The sequence below is a fragment of the Diprion similis genome, chromosome 13 (assembly GCF_021155765.1).
Source record: "Diprion similis isolate iyDipSimi1 chromosome 13, iyDipSimi1.1, whole genome shotgun sequence".
NCBI lineage: Eukaryota > Metazoa > Arthropoda > Insecta > Hymenoptera > Diprionidae > Diprion > Diprion similis.
Window position 1 is genome coordinate 1,522,661 of NC_060117.1, and position 24,186 is coordinate 1,546,846.

The 24,186-nt window shown below is 43.3% G+C and overlaps 1 protein-coding gene across 1 annotated transcript in view; it reads left to right on the plus strand.

Moving 5' to 3' along the window:
- The window catches only part of LOC124413962, a 58,247-nt gene that overhangs the window by 1,016 nt on the left and 33,045 nt on the right, over window positions 1-24,186 (plus strand). The window contains exon 2 of the mRNA XM_046894783.1: window positions 21,354-23,513. Coding sequence (XP_046750739.1) covers window positions 21,385-23,513 — 2,129 coding nt within the window. The 5' untranslated portion in view covers window positions 21,354-21,384. The remainder of the gene's footprint in view (window positions 1-21,353; window positions 23,514-24,186) is intronic.

Genomic DNA, 24,186 nt, shown 5'->3' on the forward strand with positions numbered 1-24,186 from the left:
CCAATCGAACATTTCAGTTGGAGGATTTTCAGAGAGAGAAAGGGAGACGACGAACTTTCTACATATTTCACGATCGCCTTTTCGTCCTCGAATCCACGTGCCGATGGAAAGAAGGGGACAACTAGTTACTGCCGTTGTCCATTCTTCTCTCTTACATACTCTTTTCATTCTTCGCTTCCATTCGAGTAAACTTGCTTTATTCGCAATAAAGTTTCGACGATCTGAATATATTGTTGCCTATTACGTAGAAACGGATGAATCACAATACTGGATCGTGAATTCGTGCAACGATCGAAGAAAAATAAGTTACACAAACGTAGATATAAGTTTCTGCGCACAGATGCGCGCGGCTTGATAACTTTTCTACTCTCTCTTGAAGCTGGACAAGTTAAGTTATTGTGAATCTTATGGAAGATAAATATAGTTGTAAATTTTTTTAATATCATTCTTGATCTAGGAATTGCGTTGCGAACTTGTGGTATAGAACTCAATCATATAACTGTGCATACCTTGATATAGGAATAAAGAATTGCAACATATATATACCTAATACGAAGAGAGAAATAATTTATAGGTACAATCGACGAATGAGGGAATGAGTCTCGGAGGTTAATTATCGCGGCCCTGTAGCAGGTATTCCGTGTCTGCAGGTCCCGTTGGAAACCACCCTCGTTATTCCGGGGTGAATTTGATCATTGTGAGTCGCTCGTCGACGATGATGGGTGGTGGTGCGGTTATTTTGAGGACAATGGAACCAGCGTTCAGACCGTTACTAACTAGCTAATTCGAACCTATTCCTCATCAGGAGGAAAGCTCTGGAAAGCTCGTTGCTAGGGGTTGTTCCTGGAATCGCCCAAACGCCAAATCACCCGATTCGTTATCCTTATTTCCCGGCTGAACGCGGCAGCAGCAGTCTATGATGATGATTACCTTATTCCTCCGTGTTCTTTATGGCGCGAAAATTACGAATTTTCTCTTCAGGTGAAAAGTGCTCGTTCGTCAAGCCTCGTATATTTGCACCAATTCACTCTTATTTATTCTCTGTTATCGTTCACTGGGTATACGAAACTTTTTTAATCATTCAATACTCCTCCAATTCCAAACTCCTCCAACTGAAATGTTTGATTCGACGCCATTTCGTAGATCAACTTCGAAAAATTATGAAAAAATTTATAACGATGCGGGTGGATGGCAAAAAATTGTCCACCAAATTGCGACGAGGTGTTTGGAAAATCGTCGAAGTTATTTATCTTGAAAGACTTCTTCAGCAATCGTGGCCGCGCCATTTTGAAACAACATAAAAACATTTCTCAGAAAGAAAAATCGCTTGCCTCCAACTCGGAAATCTCGATCGAATAAATCAGAAGTAATAAGGGTCTTGTAGGAAAGGTAATGTTTATTACTATTACTGAAAGCCGAAGCCCTACTCGGGTTTCACCGAGAACCGACCGACCGACGGGGACGATGAGAGTGAAACCCCGCCGTATAAACCTGCGGCTAATAATCGCCCGGGGTAACGATTACATGCGTGGAGAATTGTTGTTGTTGCCTTATGGGTATACCTATATATACGCCCTTCATTTTCCCTTCGCGGTTAGGTATAAGATCCCTTACCGTTCAAGTTACACGTATGTATGTGCCTATTAAACGATTTTTTCCTCTCCCCTGTGTCTTCTACAAAGTTGATCTTAATTGCTTTGAAAAGTAGGCTGTACAGCAGCAGTGGAAAGATTTCATTCGAATTAAGTTCAATTGATTAGACAAATAAAGGCACGATATTCGCTATGACGAATGAATTCGTATTCTGTTTTACCGACCGTCGATATAAGGCTAGTCAATAAATCCGTCGGTAAAACAGAACTTAGTATGCGGTTTCGCGCTGCTGATGCAGTATGAAAAAGCGGCGTTGACGTTGAGTAATGAGATCTATTACAAAGAGACGCGTTCCTGGTAGATCTTCTCGAGTGGCACGACGGTCGTCGTCATCGTCGTCGTTTGCCACGCGATCGAGAAGTACGAGGACAAGAGTTCCCGCAGGTTTATGGCTTCATAAATTTTCGCGAGCCGGTATTCTTTCGGGCTAATAGATTTTTCTTATAGAGAGACAGACAAAAGAGATGAGAGTATATGTATGTATGTATATGTCAGCGGCAGCAGGAGAGAGAGAGAGAGAGAGAGAGAGAGAGAGAAACTCCACCGAGTTGAATGATGGAAGGGAGACGACAGAATTCTTCGCGTCTAAGTCGAGGATCGGGCAAGCATGGAAGAGGGCGAGAGAGCTCGGGGAAAGCCGGGAAACGCAGGAGAAACGAGCCACTTCGATTCGTCGCATTTGTTACACTCCTTGGGTGTACCTACCCTATCCATATATGCCGTTATACATAAAGAAAGAAGGAAAACACTCCACCCCTCCCCCCTCCCTGTTGACACCGCATCGGTAGGACTTGGGCGTCACCGCGTTCGATTTCATCATCATCATCATCATCATCATCGTCGTCATCGTCGTCATCGTTGTCATCGTTGTCATGAACAACCCCAACGTCATCTCAGCGATTTCCCGTTATCAGTATGAAAAGAAAAAAAAAATGACGAAAAAAATGTCTGCTTCTGCTGCAGTTGCAGATAGTGAGGTTGTAACAGCGAGACTTTTGCGGAAAATTCCAACATCATCTCCATTTTTAAATCAACCTCGATGGACTCGATAGAGGGAAAACTTCTTCAGACGTTTTAGCTTATCGATTTTTATTCAAAAGTCGATAAGCTAGTCGCCGTATTTTAGAAGTGAACAGATTGAGGTGAAAATCGTTACATGACGGATCATTGAATAAATCGATTTCACAATACGATGATGATCGCCAATGTTTCTTTCACAACTTTGAAAATCGCGTCAGTAACGAGAAAGTTGAACGTTAATGCGTACATAATTCTGATAATATGGAATATAATCGACGTTTTTTGTTTTTTTTTTTGTTTTTTTTTTTGCTATATTTCGATCGGCATTTCAACGACTTTCCCGTTGATTGCATCATCGGTTGAAGTCTAACGTCACGAATACCGGTCTGAAGTGGGTAGAGATAAAGTGCAGAGTGCGTTGGTTACTTTTTTCGTTCGTCGCTGGTTTCTCGCGTGTTTTACATACGAAAACACGTCAAATTGTCAGATATATTTTTTTCCTTCTTTTTGTCTTAAAAATTATTCTTCAGGTGTTCAGGAAGATGGTGATAAAAAAAAAAAAAAATTATTTTCGTTACGTAGTTTGAAGTAGAAGAAGAAGTAAAAAACAAACAATCAATGAAACAAGAAAGAAAGAAAGAAAAAATCATCAGCTCTCAAACCTCAGGTAAAAAATGCCGTGCAAATGTGACCCGGCGAAAAAACGGAGGGGCGAATGTACCTGCGACGAATCTGTACCACTTCCTGGTGGAAGTCCTCAGCGAGCCTTGAACAAGAAGAAATGTCCCAGGTATAATAATGACTCGAGACATCATACTTTAACGATTCAGAAAATTGAAACGAAAGAAAACGCGAAGAATCCGGGGGGTTATCCAGGATTCTTGAATATAGCATCCGTTCGAGGATCGATAATGCGATATTCAAACGTATTTTCTCTATTTTACACCATTGATATTGTACCTAATTTTTTCCGCCGTCGTGGAAGGATCGAGAACTGCGGTACCGGACTGCCGGACCAGCGGAAATGGCGAAAAAGGCAAGCGTTAGAAATCCGCAAGGTTGTTAGATGTGCGGAAACACTGGATAACCTGACATCGATTTAACAGCTCGACGATCCGCGTCGAGGATTATTACCCAAACCTGGACGCGATATCGAGGAAAAGGGGCGACGACGCGGAGCCTTCGACTTCCGTTTTGGGCTCCCAGGGTAACAGGAAGCCATGCGTATCGTTGGAGAGCAGGAAAAGGGCACCGTGCGCAAAGTTCCTTGGTCCTCAACCCTACCATCGAACATGTCCCGCGATGGAACCGGAACCTGCTGAAGAGCCACCGCCGTGCATGTGAGGAGAATTGAGTTCCGTTAAAAATTTCTCGAGATTCGTGTCGTCTCTTTTTCTTCAACCATTGGAATAACCGCGTGCAGGCGTGAAGAGCCAAGGCCTCGTAAGCCGCTGAAGAAGAAGGGACAATCGGACTCGAAGAACTTTTGCCAGCCTAGCAGAGTTGTGAAAACCTCGTGCGGAATGCCAGGCGAGGAAGGAACTCTGGCTGGACTTCCGGCGAAGATATTTGCCCTTGAGAAAACGGTGAGAGATGGGAATCGAGGGTTTTTTTTCCATAGAGAAAACGAAGAGAGAAAGAGAGAAAGTGACTTTTCTCTCTCTGTGTAAAACTTTCGTTGAATCATACATGATCCTCGCCTCGCGACCATGCTCGTATGGATTGTTCTTTGTCACCAAAGCACCGTTCTTTGTCCACTTTAGTTGAGCAAAACGCAGTGGCAAGACGCCGAGGGTTATCACTCAGCGTCCGTAACCATGAGTCAGTTATACCGTCCGGAAGACCGTGAGTATAAAATATGTCGCTGTTGTATTCTATCTTCTGTCTTACCGAAGGTAGAATGCTCATCATGGTGTTCCTTGGTGTTGTGCGATTAATCGATTATAACCGATGGTTTCGATTACTCGTTTTTTCAATTGATCGATCAATCGACAATTTCGATTCATGTACCGATTGACCTGAATAATTACTGCGAGAGGCAACTTCGATTGAGCGATTAATTGAAGAAACGATTAATCGAACGCTATCGATTAGTCGATTAATCGACGAACACTGATGTATATGAAATTGAAACAAGTCGTTTGGCACTTACGTCAGTGCGATATCGATCAGCGAGTTCATAACCTGCAATCATGATTGCAAAGATGATGCGTATGCGATCGTTAATCACCCCGAAGCGCGAAGGTCTGAGATATCATCTCTGCCTATCGGGTTGAGGAATTAGAAAAAAAAAACAAAAAAAAAAAAAAAAAAACGGCAGGGAAAAAGGAGAGGCAATCAGACGCGAGGCCGTCCGTAACGCTTTCTTCTTTTTTTTTTTTTTTGCCTGCTATTTCGGAATTGGGGATGTGGAGATTGATTTGGAAACTCTTGATGATTTTTTCACGACGAATATAAGAGGCTGCCAATGGTTCGGGAACGACGAAGAGCTGCAGCAGCGAAAAACGCCGGAATTATCTGCGCGCGAAACTGCGCGAACTGATGGGAGAGTCGAGACCCATTCCTGAGGGCGCCTTTCCCGAGGGGTGCGAAGCGAAACCCGAACCCGAAGTCGTAGCCGCTGCTCTCCTCATGTCTGAGGGGGAGGCTAACGACCTTGGAAAAACCAGACCTGATAATATTTTCCATCAACTATTCTCGAGCTCCTCTCCCGATCGATCTGTCGGTAGGTATCTCTCTCTCTCTCTCTCTCTCTCTCTGAAACTGACACTAGATTATTATGCCTCGTGAAATTGTCATCAGTCACTCACTTTATACCTGACTTCTTTGGTGCTGTTGCTGCTGTTGTGCTTACCTACTTTTTGCTTCCTTCTAATTTTGTCACCTCAGCCGCACTGATGGAGGGTAGTTTCTTTTCTTTTTCTTTTTCTTTTTTTGGTTGATTCTTTTGTCCGTTTTCTTCTCGACCCTGAAACGACGTTCGACGTGAATTGATTTGGTTTGGTCAGGGTAAGAAGAAAAGGAAAATGTCAAATTCTCCGATGATTTAAGTAATTTTTAAGCTTCTACAAAGTATTAAATTCTTTTACTTTTAACTTTCTTTACATTTTCATCCGAAACTTTTAGAATCTGTCTTTTCTTCTCTGTTTTTTTTTTTCTGCTTTTTCTTTCATTCTAAACTCTTTCAACATCCAACAGGCAATTCTTATCAAACTTCTGGAATTATTTTGCTACCAGTCAGAGATCTAACGCTTCTACGAATCGTTTCTTTGAATTTATAAACCGTGCTTAGAATTCTTTTCATCGAATCACCTGAAATCTCTCTTCAGAATTTTTTTTTCTCTCTCTACGTTTACTTCGCGAAGACGAGTCACGGGCGTAGTACTCCTCCGTGAAAAAGTCATTCTCAACTTTGTAGAACAGCATCGATGATTATATCAAAAAATTTTGCTCGTCCAAAAATCCTTGGACCGATTTTTTATCAGCCCTGGCTAGCGCGGCACCGGAACCGATGAACATGGTCGTCGTGCCGCTGACGGTCGATGGACAGAAGCCGGCTTCCCTCGACATGCCGAACCCCGAAAGAATGGTCCAGAAGACGCGAGGGGCGGCGGCACCGAGTCCCAGCGTCTTCCAGGACTCCGACACCTTCGACGACTTCTCGGAACGGCTCCACGACGACTTCGCCGGGCGATCTCCGGCCGTCGCCGACGTCTCCGGGTTCCTGGGGGCCCCGCTCGCCCACAGCAGCCTTCGGGAGCTCCAGGACGACGGCATCCTCGAGTACGTCATCAGGCCCGAACCCCCCTCCTACCGCAACCGCGTCCGTCTCAACGGCTCCGTCAGGCCCCCCTGGTTCCCCGGGTACGCCGTCGTGTCTCCCCTAGTTCCGGGCTGCGTCAGACTCTCCCAGAACCCCGGTGACGCCCTCAGGGACGCCTGGTGTCTGTGCAGGCCGAGACACTTCGACGATTTGTCAAAGTCCCTCGTCAACACCGGGTAAACGATGACGATCACGAATCGCGATGGGTTTGTGAAGTTGGTGACGTTGGCGTGACGATGTATGTTTGGGCAAAGATGTTTTTTTTTTTTTTTTTCGCAACTTCGGGATTGTCAGAATTTTTCTAAAACCGCGTGTTAATAGGATTTTGAAAATCCAACAATTTACAAAAAAAAAAATATTGTTAAATTGGAAAGTAATGATTTTTCTTGAAATATTTTTTTCACGCTAACGTTACTATCTCTTGAAGCTTGTGAATTTCGCTCGTGTTCTCATATGTCTCTTGTGATGTCGTTGAGTAATGAAATAAATTAAACGGACGTTGAAAATTTATTTTAGAAGAAACAAATGCTTGCTTGCACATTTTCTGAGGGTTTTTTTCATTTCTCTTTTTTTTCTACAATAATTTGCGACGGCCGGAAATAAATCGCTGAATTTCACGTGTCGGTAGATTTTTAAATTATCACCCAGTGCTGTCAATCGGCATTTTTTTTTTTCTATCTATTTTGCACCACCGATCTCTGCTTATTTCTCTCAGGGCTAGTTTTTTTTAGCGTCGCCATTGCGGCCATAAATTTCGGAGATCTAACCCATATTAGAACGAGAGAAAGCGAAACAAACGTTAGAAAAATGGCAGAAAGAAGCTAAAAGAATAATCATTGAATGCATAAAAGGAATTCAAAATTTTCGTCAATTTTTTTTTTACATCGATTCATTCCTCGTTTGTTTATCGAGATCCCACCTTGAAAGTTACGCGTATTCTGTGAAAATTTTTCAACGTTTCGAAAGAAAAAAACGATGAAAAAAATATTCAATAAATTTTCAAACTTTGAGCAAGGGCAAAAAGAACAAAAAAAAAAAAAAAACCGTCTCCGAGATCTTGAGCTCAATTTTAAGAGCTTTTCACAAGCGTAAACGAAACAAAAAAAAACCATCCTTTCTTTTTTCTTTTTTTTCGAAATTTTTTCGAAAGCTGAGATTTCTTTGCACAAAAAAAAAAAAAAAAAAAAACAAAAAAACAAACAAACAAACAAGAAGAAAATGAGTAAAACAAAAATTATATAACTGTATATGGAATACTCCATACAGTGATTTTGAAAATAAAAGGGAAAAAATGTAAAAAAAATTTGCGACGCTGTTTATCGGTGAGGACGTTCTGCTCGAAAAATTGTCAGAAGATCTGAGGCGGTTAGGTCGAATCCGACGACTAGAAGTCTATGTGTGTGTGTGTGTATAATGATGTATACATATATAGGTATATGCAAACCTCGCCCACCTTCCCGCCTTCCGCTCTAAATTTAGGAACGCCTGCGTCCCCCGTTTCTCGCTAAATGTGAAGCACCCTCGTTCGCTACTTCTGGCTTTTTCCCCTTCCTCTTCTGCCTTCTCCCTCCTCTCTGTCCTCTTCTTCGTCGTCGTCGTCGTCGTCGTCGTCGTCGTCGTCGTCGTCGTTCGCGTCTTAAGACCGACCTTAAAAGCGGCACCCGCAGGGTGGGTGTATAAAAAATTATATTATGTATTCCGAATGCACGCGAGGAAGAGAAAGTGAAAGACATGGACTGAGAGAAAAAGAGAGAGAGAAAGAGCGAGAGTAAGGGAGGGGAATGAGGGGGAGGGGGGGGGGGGTCAAATGGAATAAAAGATTTTCTTGTATCTTTGTAAGATACAGTAAGAAGGTCACTGAAAAGCTGGAAATGTATGAATTATGGTGAAAACGAATTTTACATGGAAAAATTTAAGGATATATTGTTAAACATATTGATATATGTTTAATAGTACACCAAAAAAAAAAAAAATTTGAAAGTAATTTGAAATTCCGTGTAAATACGTTTATGGGTGTAAAAATCAAAATTCGAACAAGAAGTGAAGTTGAAGTTTCTTTGCACGCATAGAGAATATATTCCTTTTTTTAGTTCCGAATAATATTTCCGATTCTTTATATTTATTAGATTAAATCGGGTATAATTATATAATTTTTTTTGGACGTAATTGCAAGAAAGAAAAAATATATGTATATATATATATATATATATATATATATATATATATGGAAGAAAATGTGGACGACTTTTAATTCTCTCGTTTTTTTTTTTGTGGTCTTTTTCTTTAATCATTCTGTGTTTGGCAGATTTGAGTTTTTGAACTATATTTGAGGATTTGAACCCCAGTTTCTCTCCCTCTGTAAGGAGCTGCAGGGGTGAGAGGAGCCCGGGTCGAGTTTCACTAATCGAGATACGTGTTCGGCATGAGAATAGAGCGAAGCTCGAGAAATATCGTGGCTTCAGATCAAGCCAGAAGTGTTTCTTCACTTTGTTTGCACCCTGAACGAAGAAGCAGAGGGGAGCCCTGCTCTGATATTATTATGGACCTGGAAGAGAAAAGATAGAAAAAAAAATAGCGAAGACAAAGAGGATGCGGGAAAACGAGCATGAATTTTATGTTATGAAAAGTAAATAAATAAAGTAATGAATGTCGCGTGATAATGCAGTGCTTGAGAGAAAGATTTTTCTTTTAATTATTATATTTATCTTCTTTCTATTATACTTTGCGTTATAAGCAGCATCGAGAATGAAAAGAAGGGATTTAGAAAAAGATTGCAGAAGAAAATTAATTTCTCTGAACTGTTGACAAAAACCGATTTTCTCAACTTACGATCCATGTGAATTTTTTGAAAATTTTGTTACCGTAATTTATAGAACAAATTGATGCAGAGAAGAAATTTTGAAAAAGTTGGTCATCATGTTATCGGACTAATTTTCTCGCTTTCTGTTTTCATTTCTTCTTTTGCTTCTAATTCTGACTCTTCTTATACACACTGTAATCGCTTCGATTCGTTGGGTGTGATATACCTTCTTTTCGCAATAACTTGATACGCGAGGAAATATAAAGAAGAAGAAGAAGAAGAAGAAGAAGAAGAAGGAGCACCGAGCGTATGAAGAAAAATAAAGAAGCCCCGGTCTGTTTGAGGAACCCGTCACTCGCGCAGAGGGTGAAGTGTATCATCAAGTAGTATAAACATGGCGGTCGGATCCGTGAGCGTTGGAAGGGGTTGTTTCGTTCCCTCAGCTTTTATGGGGATGGGCAAAGAAATTGGTACACAAAGCGAGGAATACCGATGTCATCGTTCTCCTAAAATTTCGTCCTCTTTTCTTTAAGCTTCTATACAACTCGACTAGCAAGTAGCAACAGTAGTGAAACGCCATACCACCAAACTGCAGAGAGATAAGAACGGGATGTCCCACAATCGCGACGACAAGTTTATTGCTTTTTTTTTTTTTTGTGAATATATATCTCTTCTAATGTCCATTTTTCTATCAATGAACCAGAAACACTTATTTGAACCATCATCACCGAGGTTGGAGGATGGGATGTGTCCGTACACTTGAAGTTACCTTTTTGTTTCCTAGAAATAATTATTTTACTTCTACTTGCACAAAGGAATACTGGATACAGGATGAACACTTCAAGGTTCGTTGGTCTCTAGGGCCCAAACTATTCACAGCGGAGGTTTTTTTTCAGAATCCCAAGATCTACGACCTGTCAAAAATCCAGATGATTTCACCGAAACCCGCAACAACCTCTTGTGCAAACTGGGCTTCAGTGAAATCACGTGGATTTTCGACAGGTCGTAGAACTTGGGATTCTGAAAAAAGTCTCCACAACCACGAATTGTTTTGACCACCGTTGTGTTATTATTTCGCAAAAGATCTATAATCGTTCTGTTTTACCGACGGCCAGTAAAACAGATCTTCACCTTATCGAACGGACCGTTTGTTTGGTCCATCGTTGTACCTAGAAAATACGTTATTACGGGTAAAACGAAGCAAGATTCAAAACGAATCTTGCCAACGATCCATGTATCTTTGGTTTCATCACCAACGAAACATCGAGAATTCCTCGTCAGTTTCGCAGATGACGATGCTCATCTCGTTTCACGGTTGGCGTAATTTTTTGCCGGTGATTTCCGCATCGTGTGCAACGTATGTAATTGTACGTTGGGAAAATTTCTGCACTCAGTTTCTCGTCGCGGAATCGCTCAGCTGGTTCGCAGAGCGCTCGAGTTCTGAGCCGTGATATTGATCGACCAACCAACCCTCTGTGCGCGGCCACGTCGTCTCCGTTGCTCGTTCACCAGCGTTTTGGCCTCTATGCAGAACACCAGCACCAACTCGGCTGCTGTTCGCCACACGGCAACAGCCATGCCCAGAGCCACAGCTTGGTGCACCCTTAGGCCGTGCATTTTCATTCCACCACAATTTTTTATTCGTACTTTTTTCTTGAAATTTTTCTTGACCAGATTCAACTCGATGAGTTTTAGTAGCCTTGTTAAACTGTCAGTTTGTTATGTCTGATTCGACAAATTTTTTGATCTGACCACACGTCCAATACATTTTAAAAAATAATTTCTCAAAGCATTTCAAGCCCTTTTCACGATTCCCTGATTAATCATCATCAACACGAAGTCTGGCTCAGGTATTTACGAGAGTCATACTTCTGCTCTCCTACATTTCAAACTGACAACCTGATCATCGCAACTAAATGCACGCACAGCTTCGGCTGCACCGCGTTTATAATCGTTGAACCGGAATCATGAATCTCCATAACGAACGATCATCGTCATCATCATCATCGTGACTCGGTACAACGTAATTTGCTCATCTGTTGATCACCGGAACGATCGAATCAGTACCACATATAGTTAGGATGTAACTGCAAATTGAAACTGGACACGAATTCGACACGACCAAAGGCCAAATCGTTCTCCAAATTTGCATCATTACCATCGTCCCGTCGCGCAGTCGACAAGGGATGAGTTCCTCTACACGGTGAACATCACCACGTCCAGTGTCCAGAGACACGGATCCTCTAGGTTTACGTGAGGGGTGAAACCAGTTGTTTGGATCAACGGAGAAGATAGCGTGACGACGACCGTTACGAGGCATATTCAATGGACGAAAACCCCCTGAATTCTCATCGCGATAACTTTATTCTAGTATCGCGTATAACAGCGGAGAAACCGGTACACCGACACTCGACTACAACCGTAATAATGCTTCTTCATCCCGACGGCTTTGTGGACCCCCGGAAACCGACCCTAGGCTCTTACTCCTTGCGATGCGTGGGTATAGTATAGTATAAGGTAGTGGAAGGTGGTTCGCCCACCCAACGAAAGTTATTTCCGGCTTGCGAAATTGGTCAGAATCCTTGCCATCCTAGAAACACACACGGAGGTGTCCTAGTAGTACATGTATACCCATATTACACACACGAAGTGACGTGTTTGTATATAAAAGAGGTTGGAGAATGCGTGGGAATAGAAAAGAAACGGGTTGGGATTAAAAAACGATGGCGAAAAAGCACAAGAAGCGGCAGTAAGGGGCTAATCTCCAGATGAACTCTGTAGGTACCTTCGTTCTTACTCTTCACTGCGCGCAGCGAAGTGAGTCAACTTCTTATGCATAGTGTCCAGTGGTCTTGGAAGTACTTGAGGTCCAGAAAATGTCCTTGAACTTTGCTTCTCCTTATGAAAGTCCTGGACATATTCCATTGTCAAGGTTTCCTGCGAATGATATATTCATTCGTGTTCACTGAGTAGCTGGTTTTAAAAAATGGATTCCCGCTTCGAATCGCATTTTCTGTTTTGCTCTACTAACGAAAGTACTTCGCACCGATTATGAACAGTGTCCTTCGCTCTCTGCATTTGTGTAGTTTTTATTTTTACCGAATGTCCTTGATTTTTTTACTAGACACCATGTGTTATGTCACTTTGTTGTTATAAGCAAGTCGCAAGGACTATAAACAGTTTTTAACTGAGCTCAACCGTTATGTCTTGCTACACTATACCGTAAAGTTATGGAACGCGAGTGTGTAATGGAATCAGACGAAAGAGGCAGAAACTAATCATCGTAGTTACCTTGCCCTGAAAATGGGTTTCGTTAACTTGACGAGATGGGGTCGCTGACTGTCTCACAAGAGAAAACCGTCTACCGGATAACATACAAGGTGTAACGCCAACATCAGGAAACGGGAAGCAGAATTTTCGTGTTTCCAATTTGCAGTGTTGGTACGCGTGCACAGTGCACCACCAGCGATAACAACAAGAGGGAAATTGAGTCTGACGATGAGAATAGAGTGGAGAGAGAAGTGCGGCAGTTTCCGTATCCCCGTAATTCGTTCTTCAGGATATGTCTATGTGTATCAGTGTGTGTAACAACGAGCGAAAAAGGAAGAAGATATAGAAATTGCACGAAGCACACCTACGTAACATCCTGGAACTACTTCCAGTTGGCTATCAGAGCCATCGTGTCCTTCTCTCATCCTATCCTTCCCATGTTCGTGGAAGCGTGAAGCAGCAGAAGCAGCATCAGCATCAGGAGTACCAGTAGTGCGATTTTCGCCCGTTAAATTAACCCTTTGTTGCAAGTCCATGGCCGGTATTAATTTATGTCTCGGTGGAAAATGGAAGAGGGAAGAGGAGGAACGGCGCGATGAGGGGCGAGCTGCTGGCAGGGTGCTTCATGCTCGCACGCATTTCTGCTATGTTCTGCTGCTGGTGCTGCGGGATACCTAGTTACTCATTGTTAGGAGTCGGCGAGTGTTCGCATGCCCGTACCTACCTACCTGCATGGTCCATGTTCCATGTTTCTCTCCATAATGGCCACGGCATGACGCGCGCGCGTGTTTCTGTGTGTGTATAAAACGCTGCAGGGACGAGGAGCTGGGAACCACCAGTATCCAACTCCACCATCAAAAGTTGGACACCGCTAATTGCCTGCCTCACTTTGCCCACCGTTCCCGCACATTTCGCCATCTTGTGTACATGTCTGGGTGGTTGTGTGTCTGTCCAGTGGTAGACAATACCGACTTACCACCCTTCTTTCTTCCTTTCTTCATCCCCGCTCTTAATTCTTCTTATTTCTACTTTTTTCTCGTTGTTCACTGTGTCGACGGATGATGACGGCGGTATTCCCTCCCCGAAATGAAACATGCGGCGAAGAGGGGAGGATAGTGGAACGTTTAAGGAAAAATTTTACACTGATCGAGAACGTCTTTTTTTTTCCTACAAATGTAAGAAGATCAATTTTATATCAATTTTTGACTCTCGTAACACTGATTACAGAGTACGAAAAATTTTAACAAAGTTTTATTCCTCAAGCTTGGCATTATACGTTTTATTATTATACTAGTAATAACAAATGTTCAAGGTGTTCAATTGTACAAAGATAGATCAATCAAATTCGGTCCAATCGATAACTTGGCGATCTGTATTGCTGGCCGTCGGTAAAACGGAACGATTATAGATCTTTCACAAAACGATAACACATAACGAAGTAATAACAAATGTTCAAGATACAACGATAGATCAAACAAATTCGGTCCGATCGATAACTTGGCGATCTGTATTGCTGGCCGTCGGTAAAACAGAACGTTTATAGATCCTTCACGAAATAAATGAAAGAAAAAACAAAAATGACAGGCTTGCAAACTTTTTTTTTTAATACAAGTGTATGTTAAATTCTACTTCTATTGAGCAAAAAACATGTAAAGCAATTTAGTTCTCGTTTCTTGCTAATTTATTGTCTTACTTTCATTTTCCTTGTTACCACTCGTAGGTATTAAAAAAAAAAAAAAGAAAAAAGATAACGATTTCAGGTTCGCGTTTACGCCCACACGGGAAAAAGTAATTCGCCGAACTAGAAAATCTCAGTGTTGACACAATGGCACAAAAAATTTGTACCGAAACAGTAATGGTTTTGCCAACTATATCCAAGCTAACATAAGTGTCAACGTATCCAACTTGCAAAATTCGCAAAATTAGGAGGTAAAAAAAATTGCTAAAGATGATTTTTTTTTTTGATTATGCTTGGTTGTATCAGGTTAATAGTCGACAAAACTGGCGACAAAAAACTTTTTACGATTATTACTATTAAAATAATACTGTTAACCCGACGTTAGCAACGTTATTATTACTAATTTCATTCTCTTTTTTTCTTCAGACGAAAAATAAACCGAGAAATCGTTGGAAAATTTTTTTCTCGTGTTTGGCGAGAGTAGGTACTCTAGGTGGATGAAGAATATAATTCTTTTTCGTAGAGCGAGCAAGCGAGGAGCAGTTTGGGATGTTAAAAATTTGAAATTAGCCGCGAGCCAGTGACGTGGCCGGAATTTTTTTCTCCCCCACGCTCTCTCTCTCTCTCTCTCTCTCTCTCTCTCTCTCTCTCTCTTTTTCTCTCTTGGTTATATAAGCCGAATTTCACGACCACTACATATATATATATATATACCGTAGAGAGATAAAGAGAGAAAAAGAGAGAAAGAGAGCGAGTAGGGGGCGGGGGGGGGGGGGGGGGGGCTGGTAGGTACCTACTATTAATTCCTTCCCTCTTGACGCTTGCAGCGCAACGCCGAACCATTTATTATCACTAAATTGGTAATTTTAAATATTGCGCCCTTTGGAGGAAAGAGAGAGAGAGAGAGAGAAAGAGAAAAAGAAAGAGGGAGAAAGGTGGCGGAGAAAAAAAGGAGGAAATCCCAACCCGCCAGGGTAAATTTATCACCTACTGCTAGCCGTGTAATGAAACGAGTCTGCGTGCCTGATTGTTAACAAATAAACGCGTCAGTGATTGAAACGAGGTTTCTATTTGTTCGACGTATAATAAGTGGTGAGGGAATTTGCAAGCTTTTTCATATTATCTTTCACATCGGCAATGTAGCATGATTATTTATTTATTCACTTTTTTTTTTTTTTTTTTTTACAATTCTCTATAGATCAATTTTGGTATTTTATTCATATAATTATACTATTTTCGGTTTGTTATTATTAATACCGTTATGCAGGTTTTTCTTTCGATTAATTTTTATTTTCAATTCTAAATTGATTAAATTTTCTAGAAAAAAAAAAAAAAAAATTTGAATTACGTTACGTAAAATCAATTAAGATTAATCCCTGTAACGATTAAAAAAAAATAAGAAAAAAAAAGATGCATGTTCACAAGTTTTCGAAATCATTTCTCGTCGAACGGTTGATGAATTTCGACCGCGGGGAGGGGGGGGGGGGGGTCGAAATAAAGAATAAATTAAAAAAATCTTTTTAATAAAAAAATAAATTATTTTTCCATCGTAGATACAATTATTTATTTTTATAGAAACTGAACGAAAGAAGGAGACCAAAATATGCTCGGTCTGCATCAGTGGCTCGAGAATCTGATTAATTAGTTTTCCTCGTTACGTGAAACGGTTCGTAAAGTATGGGGGGGGAGGAGGAGGGTGAGTTAGTTATACATTCGCTTGACCCTCCTTCCGACTCTCGTCGTTTCACTCTCTTCCTGTTCCTAAAATACGTAATAATAAATTTTCGTCCCGTTTATCGTATATTTACATTTCCAACATTTATAATATACATGACGACGGTGCGATAACAATTACGCAATTTTGTTGTTCAACGTTTGAAAAAAAAAGACAAAAACTATATATCACGCATCGATACAATAAAATAAATCCATTACAAATCGTTATGTTTTACATAATATTCCGGTACAAAATGATAAAGAGAAAAAAGGAAAAATAAAAACAAAAAAGGAGACAGAGACAGGTAGAATCGACGTACACGTTTGTACTAACCCTATTTCTAGCTTCTACTTGGGTATACATACCAGACCTATACCTTGTATATACGATCGAAGAAGGAAGAAGCAGTTTGCTTCCATGGACCACGATTCTAATCCGAACTTATTGATATTGGCTTACGTGCAGCCAGCATATCAATTTGATAGCGAGATCGCCCCGCAAGTGAGAGTCTCTCTTTCTCTCTCTCTCTCTCTCTCTCTCTCTCTCTCGTTCCCTGGTCTATCAGTGATCGCAATATCCCGTTTCCAATCCCCTCCGATTCCTTCAAGGATCTGATGACTATACCTGTATAATATAGGCTAGGGTAGGTGGTACACGCCCACCCTTCACACCGCGCGAACTTCGTCCTCCGGTTCTTCAGACGCGACCCGAATGATCGAACGGCAATACTTTATTTCATCGATTTCTCTTTATTTTTATCGACAGGCTGTCCTTAGAATAGTTCTTCTTCTTTTTTAATTTTCGTTTTTTTTTTTTTTTTTTCGATCGTAAATTTCATTGAAAATTTGAAGACTAAAGTGTTTTTTTTCTCTGTGTTACGATACATATCGTTAATCATCGATATTATCGTTATTCTTCTTGATATTATTTATACTGTTTTTAAAATAGGAAAAATTTTTTCTCGTCGAAGTTTCTTACGGAAATACCATATCGGAAAAACTTTTTTTCTCAGTACGTATGTATTTTATTGTGATAGTAATAATGTTGAAAAAAAAATTTCTAACCTTGAGGTTTTAGTCGAAAATAGTGTTGCCGTCTGAGAAAAAAATTCCCATAATCGTGCCGTGCAATATCGACGAATTGCACACCCTCGTAATCTGACCTTTTTTTTTTTGCATTCAGAGGAAGTGCAATTCGTCTAGATATGCTGGTATCGTGATGTAAATTTTTTTACACATAGTAGCACTAAAGCCCACTAAAACCTCGCGGTTACAGATTTTTTTCAATATTATTACTCTTGCAATAAAATATATGCCGAGGAAACAAGTTTTTCCCACGTTATTTCCGTAAGAAACTTCGATCGCAAAGCAAACTATCACAGATTTGAGGTAGAAATGTAAAAAAATTTGACAATTGTTTTCGAAGTTTTATTTTGGAAGTTGATTTGGGGGTTGGGGTGACAAAAATTCGTCAACACCCTAAACAAGGGACACCCTAATATGTATAAGTTTATCGCATGTCTTACGCAGCCCGTCTCGCGTAACACCCTTAAAACCCACCGCCGGCGCTGCTCCCGCAGAGCCTTCGAAAGCCTCGCACCTCGCGGCCTCATCGTGCCCCGGGGACTCCTAAATCTCCTAAGAGTTTATACGAAATGACATTAGAACGAATTGGAGACGATAAAATCGTTGTAGCTGCTCGTGTTTTGCGGTGGGTAGAACTTCGATGGGGTTTTCTTGTACACCATGGTGCAAGGTGCGAGGTACTTACTACACCCGCTGCTATAAGATTGGAAGAAAGAATTTTATTCACCTACATCGGGACTACAGATTTCGTCTCGCCATTTTACTCTATACAATGGTTTTTCCCCCCTTCATATTTTATCTGACGATATATTTTTTTTTTTTTTTCATTTCTTCTTCATTTTTCTCTCATTTTCAATTATATAATAAAAGAATTGAAAATATTTGAATATTAAATTTCGAAATTTTGTCGATATCTGTAAATGAAGTACATTATATTTACAAGACCCTAAACGTGTAGAAGAAAAAAAAAAAATCATTCACCCTGTAAGAGTCTTTCCGAATTAATTATATATCTCCAATAATATTAATGATGAAATGAAAAAAATAAAAGAAATAAAAAAATATTCCGTTGTATAAAATTTTCTGCAACTCGCTACAACCCCAATTACCGTTATCATTACGTCCCTGCGGTTTGTCAAATAAGTCACGTGCCCCCTCTCCCTCTCTTTCTCTCTCTCTCTCTCTCTCTCTCTCTCTCTCTCTCGCTCTTCTTTTGCTCTTGGTCTCCACCTCTTGTCCGGGTCGCCCCATGCACACCGCACAGAATCACCACCGACCGGAAGTCGCTGGTAGCTGGATCTCGGTCCAACTCTAGATGTTACTACATCCCGCTATATTCCCCCCCCCCCCCCCCCCTCCCTCCCCGTCTGCCCGCCCGCCCTTTTCTACCCCCAGTTGCAACATCTAGAAACTCGAGAGATAGCTTCCTGGCACTCGGGCACGTCTGATAATTAACGCTAATTAATTAAGGACGCTCTGTGACCAACTAGCGTTTCCTACCGCGATCTTAACCCCTAATTTTCACCCTTGGTGTCCCCTCCCTCCGAGTCTTAACCCCTTGCGAATACATGTAGGTATACGTGGGTATAACGTAGAGAAATCTTAGGATATATTCTTTCGTGGAAAACAGATTTCGTTTTGTTGTTGGTATAGATAGGTATTATAAAATTTTGACAAACTTGAAGTGAATAGAAAAATTAAATTTTTCTCGATCAGTTATTAATACATATATTATGCGAGTTCTTGTTTTACAGACTTTTTTTTAAAGTCAATCATTTAATACTTTGCGCAATTGACTTGTAGCGTATATTCATGTGCGTATGATATGTGCCATATATAATATTCCTGATGTATGTTTAATCGCGAATTTACAGTCTTGAAGTCTAACGAACTACCTCGTATAACCGCCACGTCGTGGCTCAGTCTCACTTCTCTTCGAACCCCTTTGAACACATATAAGGAGAGAAGAAGAGATGCAAGTACTGGTTTAGAATTGATCCAATGGTTTATACGGCGAGAGAAAGAAAAGAGGAGATGATAAATCGATGAGTAAATGGCGAAATGGAATAGAAAAAAATGATATTGAAAAAAAGAAGAGTAAAGTCCGAGTAAGAATAACGCGAAAACAAAGAAGAGTAGGTTGTAGAACGACGGGGTTGTTGTTGTTTGCTGGAGAGTTTCGTGCTGCAGGGTAATATAGGTATATTACACCTATACGTATACGTATACATGATAAAAAGGTTGTCCCTCTTGCCGATAAGGCTAAAATACGCCCGTGATATATGTATCTTCACCCATGTATGTATGTATGTGTGTATGTACGTGTAGATATGTCGGATATATTGCAGGTAGTTACCTCTCTTGTAACATATATATATATATAACGCGCGGTATCGAGCCTCCCTCGACGAGCTCTTCAGCCCCTGCAGCAGCAACAGCAGAAGTCTCGGGAATGCGTGGTGGAATATTACGAGAGAGGAGAGTAGAGAGAGAGATGAGAGAGAGCGAGCGTGAGAGACGGGGAGTGGTTTGGTGGAGAATTCTCGAAGGGATTCTGAAACAAGCAGGAAAGCTCAGATAGGACCGCGATTAAAATACCAACCGCCAACCGACTAAGGGGATTCCTACGACTCCTCCAATAATAATCTCGTACCATATATTTATTCCTCTGTGTGTATGTGCGCTCCGTCGGTTTAAACGTAAATTCAAGGCGAGCCCCCTCCCCCCGGGCGAGATGAATTACTGTTGCTTGGTTTCATCCAGACGAGCACACACAGGGGTAAATTTCACATCTGATTCGGCAAACGTTCATTCGTCACTTTTCTTACATCACGGATTCGACGCTCTGTTTACCGTCATCTGACAGCCGCCGTTGAGACGAATTCGACGAGCCTTTACTCGCCAAATTCGGGCCATCCGAGCCTGAGATGGCACGGTTTGAAGGGCGCCACTAGCGCGAACGAATCGCTCTAGTCGCGCTAGCCGCGCACTTCAACGGTAAATATCTCGAGAACGGATGGTCCGAAACGAGCGAGCGAGGAATCACTGGATTCGCCTCGACGAGCGCGTTCGGGATGTACCTACGTATTTTCTGGGAAAAACAAGCGATTTCCTAAATTGTTTTCTCAGACCAAAGCTCCCGCATCATCTCCTCGTAATCTGCGAACCTGGAAGCCCGAATGGGAGGTGAAATAAGGAAAAGGATAGGAGAATAATAAAGGGGATGGTGTACTGGCGTATTGATGAGAACTGACAGCTGCGTGCTTCGCCGAACAACCTCCCTCGCCTAACGCCTCTCACCCTTCCTCTGTATTTTGCAAACTAGTTTCGCCCACAGCAACCGGGCTTCTCGCCAGGGAGAGAAACGAGGGCAGCGCGAGGAAGAGGAACTTTGGTACAGGATACCGGATCCTATATGGTTCTTAAGGTTCGGTTTATTCCTCGCTAATGCCTTTGGCCGTCGTGCCCCCATGAGCAGTCGGGAAATTCCAAATAGTTTGCAAGCCGTCCGCGTTCCACGCCGAACTTATTCGTCTTATCCTTAAAACGCCCTTTGGGTCAAGACATTGTAAAATCGATCCTTTCCCGTAAGGCCGTCAATGATTTCTATCGAAAAGAGAGAACGACCCGAAGAACGAAATTTCTAGTCACCTTAACTTTCACCCAGGAACTGATGATGAAACTTGGCGATATTCGTCGCGTGGTTAGATGGGTGTACGCGTTATACACACACGGGTATCGTGTGTTCGGCGGACGGGATATTGAGCTTCTTTGTTTTTCTAGTTCTATGCTCGAAGAGATTATATCCCGTGTCCCCAGAGTGTCGCTCCGCTGCAGTCCGTTCGTTGAATGGCTCCTGGTTACCTACTCCGTCCAGTAGTAAACCACTACATTACACCACTCCACAGCCGAGGGACCAACGCGCCATTGTTCCTATTCTCTAATCTCTCACACGTTATTATACAACGGTGTAGGTGTATTAAACGTAATGCACGAATCTGCGATACAGGAAATATAATATAGCGATGCTGCGAGATGACGTCGCTGACGATAAAATTCCGAACACCTGATTGTGTTTTTAAAACTTGGCCACTTCAAAGTCACTATGATATTAAAAAATAGTGACTTTTTTTCGTTACGCTAACGTTATCAACTTCATTTCTTTTTTACTAGCCCCATTCGGAATAATTGTCCATGTAACATCTCCCAATATGTTCGATATCAACGTATATTCTCTCCCATAACTCATGCAAGCAATCCATAAAAGATCGGAAAATAAACAGAGAATGTCTTGGTGTCTGTTCCAGATGTCCTGACAGCGGGCCCCGGGCCACCAGGATGCCGACGGACGACGACTATGGCCGAAGAGAACGTCTCCTGTTGCACCAGCACACCGCCACCACGCAGTTCGGGCCATGCCCAACGGCATCGTCCCAATCCTCATCATCGTCATCGTCATTATCGCAGTCCCAGCCAGCACAGTCACTGCAGTCCCACCTGTCCCCCCAGCCATCGGCATCATCACTACAGTCTCACCACCAGCAGCAGCAGCAGCATCAGCAGCAAGCTACACTGCTGCACGCGTCGCATCCCCTGCACCACAATCACGTGCACCACGTGCATCACGGAAATGTCCATCAGCAGCAAAGTAGCAGCGGCTCATCGCCGCACCCGTCGAGCGCCTCGCCGGCACCCGGGGACCGAGAGCGATACATGCTCCAGCACCAGGACCGCGTCGGACTTCTCGACGGCGAGCATGCGGGGCCCCGATATTCGGGGGTCGGAGCGTCTCGCGAGCTGCATCGGTACACCCAGCAGCATGAGAAGCCCGATCAGCCTTCACCCGACGGAAGTTACCTGCAGGACCGGTACCTCGGGCTCCAGGGACTCCAGGGCTACCACCAGTTCGGCCTCGCCCGGGGGGACCGGTTCGCGATCTACGGAGCAGAACAGCACCACTTCATGGCCTCGGTGGTCCCGAAGGACGAGGGTCACTACGCGAGTCCCGGCGGCGGTATCGTCGTCGCCGACATTTTCCCCTCGCCGCCGTCGCCGGCGCCGACAAACGACCGGTTCATACCGCCGCCCCCGCTGTCGCCAACCCCGAGCGAAAGCTTCGCCTGCGCCGCCTCGCAGCCCAAGGATCCAGGTCCTCGGTTCCCCCTCTCCGAACGGCTGCTATCGCCATCCCCGATCCACCCGGCCCTCAACTCGGACCGTTTCGCCACCCGCCCTCTCGACAAGGCCCAATCCCAGCCATCCTCCTCGCCGAGGCACGACAGGAACTCTGCGTACCTCGAGCGCTACCTTTCGAGCTCACCTAACCCGGAGGGTGCCCTACAGAGGTACGCGTCCAGCACCGAGAGCCAATCATCGGCGGCTAGAAGGTATTCGGCATCGTCTTCACCCGCCGCTTGTCCCGCCCATCAGGACCTACAGCGGTACTCAACCAGCGCAGGCGATCGGCTCGGCGAGATTCTGGCCCAGCGGTACGGCGCCCATCAATCCAGGTTCGAGCACCCTCCGTCACCCAGTGGCGCCAGGAGCGGCAAGAATCAGCCTGAGAAGTACAAGAGTTCGGCCGCTATGCAGCAGCACCAGCAGCAGCAGTCGGGCTGGTCCCAAGCTTCGGGCCCCGATCAGCGGACCAGCAGAATCGAGCGATTTCACGGCTCGCCAGGTAGGGAGAAGGCCTACTTGTCCCTGCCGAAGCCCAAGGAGCGCTTCCCGTCCACAGGTCGCGTGGTAGCCGGCAGTACCGACCGCGCCTACGCCTCGGCACACACCCCGGTAGAGAGATACGTGCCGCAACCTCCACCGGAGATCCTTTATCCCGGGTACGTCGATCTCTACGTCACTCCGTCGGCACATACCCCGACGGACCGATACGTCCCGGCCGCCGATCCCGGGGACCCATATATGCGGAGGGACCTTGGATTCCATCATCATTATCGGCTACCACCGCCACCCGGGTATCCTTATCACCATCAGTCCCACTATCGAGGCTTTCGAGGCTTCGGATACGCCGCACCGCCACCGGCTAGTCGACTAGGCGGTAGTCCAGGATCATCCAGCTCGACCAGTAGTTCGAACTCTAATAATCAGCGGGGAGATTTTTCCACCTCACCTTTACTCAGGCAAAAAACTAGGCAGGGGAATAACAATAACGAGTTTAATGCTGGAGGTCAAGTGGTAGGGAGTGTTGGTGGTAGTGCTGGTGGTAGTGGCGGTAATTCGGGGAGGATTAATCAAACGCCGCATCAAAAGTGCTGCGAACATAGTGTTTCATCGGTCGTGCAACAGGGTGTGGTATCTAGTCAGAGGTCTGCTTCTTGCTGCAACAATTCTAGGAGGTCTTTGAATCAGTGTGTCAATATATCTAGTGAACGAAACTCTGGGGGCAATCAGAATCAGAATCAGAATCAGAACAGCAACAACAACAGCAACAACACCCAGCATACATCTTGGTGAGTTCAGTTTTCAAATTTCTCTTACGATGGTGGATGATTGTCATTATTATCAGACACAACTGCAAGCATTATAATAACTCGATATGTCATCGCTTTTACATGTTTTTTAAATACTGTTTACGTACTTTATGTTCCACACCATTACGGTAATGGATGGATCACAATGATTTTTTGAAATCACATCAAGTGAAGTTGATTACTCTGAATTATTATTCTTGTCAAAAATGACGATGACTCAACGGAATTAGATACGAAGAATGAAAGTTAGGGCTGCAAAGTTTGCTCTCTGTCTGTATAGAGAGTCAGCTGCTGATTTCGCCGTTGAATTGGCAGGTGGGTGAGGCGTTTGGATTTTGGTGGGTCGAGTTCTCGGTTTGTTCTTTTCTACCGCTACGGGGAGTCGCTTTTGACTCACCTAGGCAAGCAGGAGCAGCAGCTCAGTTGGTTCTGGCGTCGGAGCAATCAAGTTAATGGAGCATCGAGGGTTGTTTTATTTCCTATCCACTCCTCGCGGTGGTAGCTCTTAGCTCAGCTCCTCCTCCTTCTCCTCCTCCTCCTCCTCCTCCTCCTCCTTCTCCTCCTCCTCCTCCTTTGCTTCCTCCTTCTTCCACTCCTACTCCTCCTCCTCCGTCTTCTTCTTCTTCTTCTTCTCCTCCTCTTCATTCTGCTG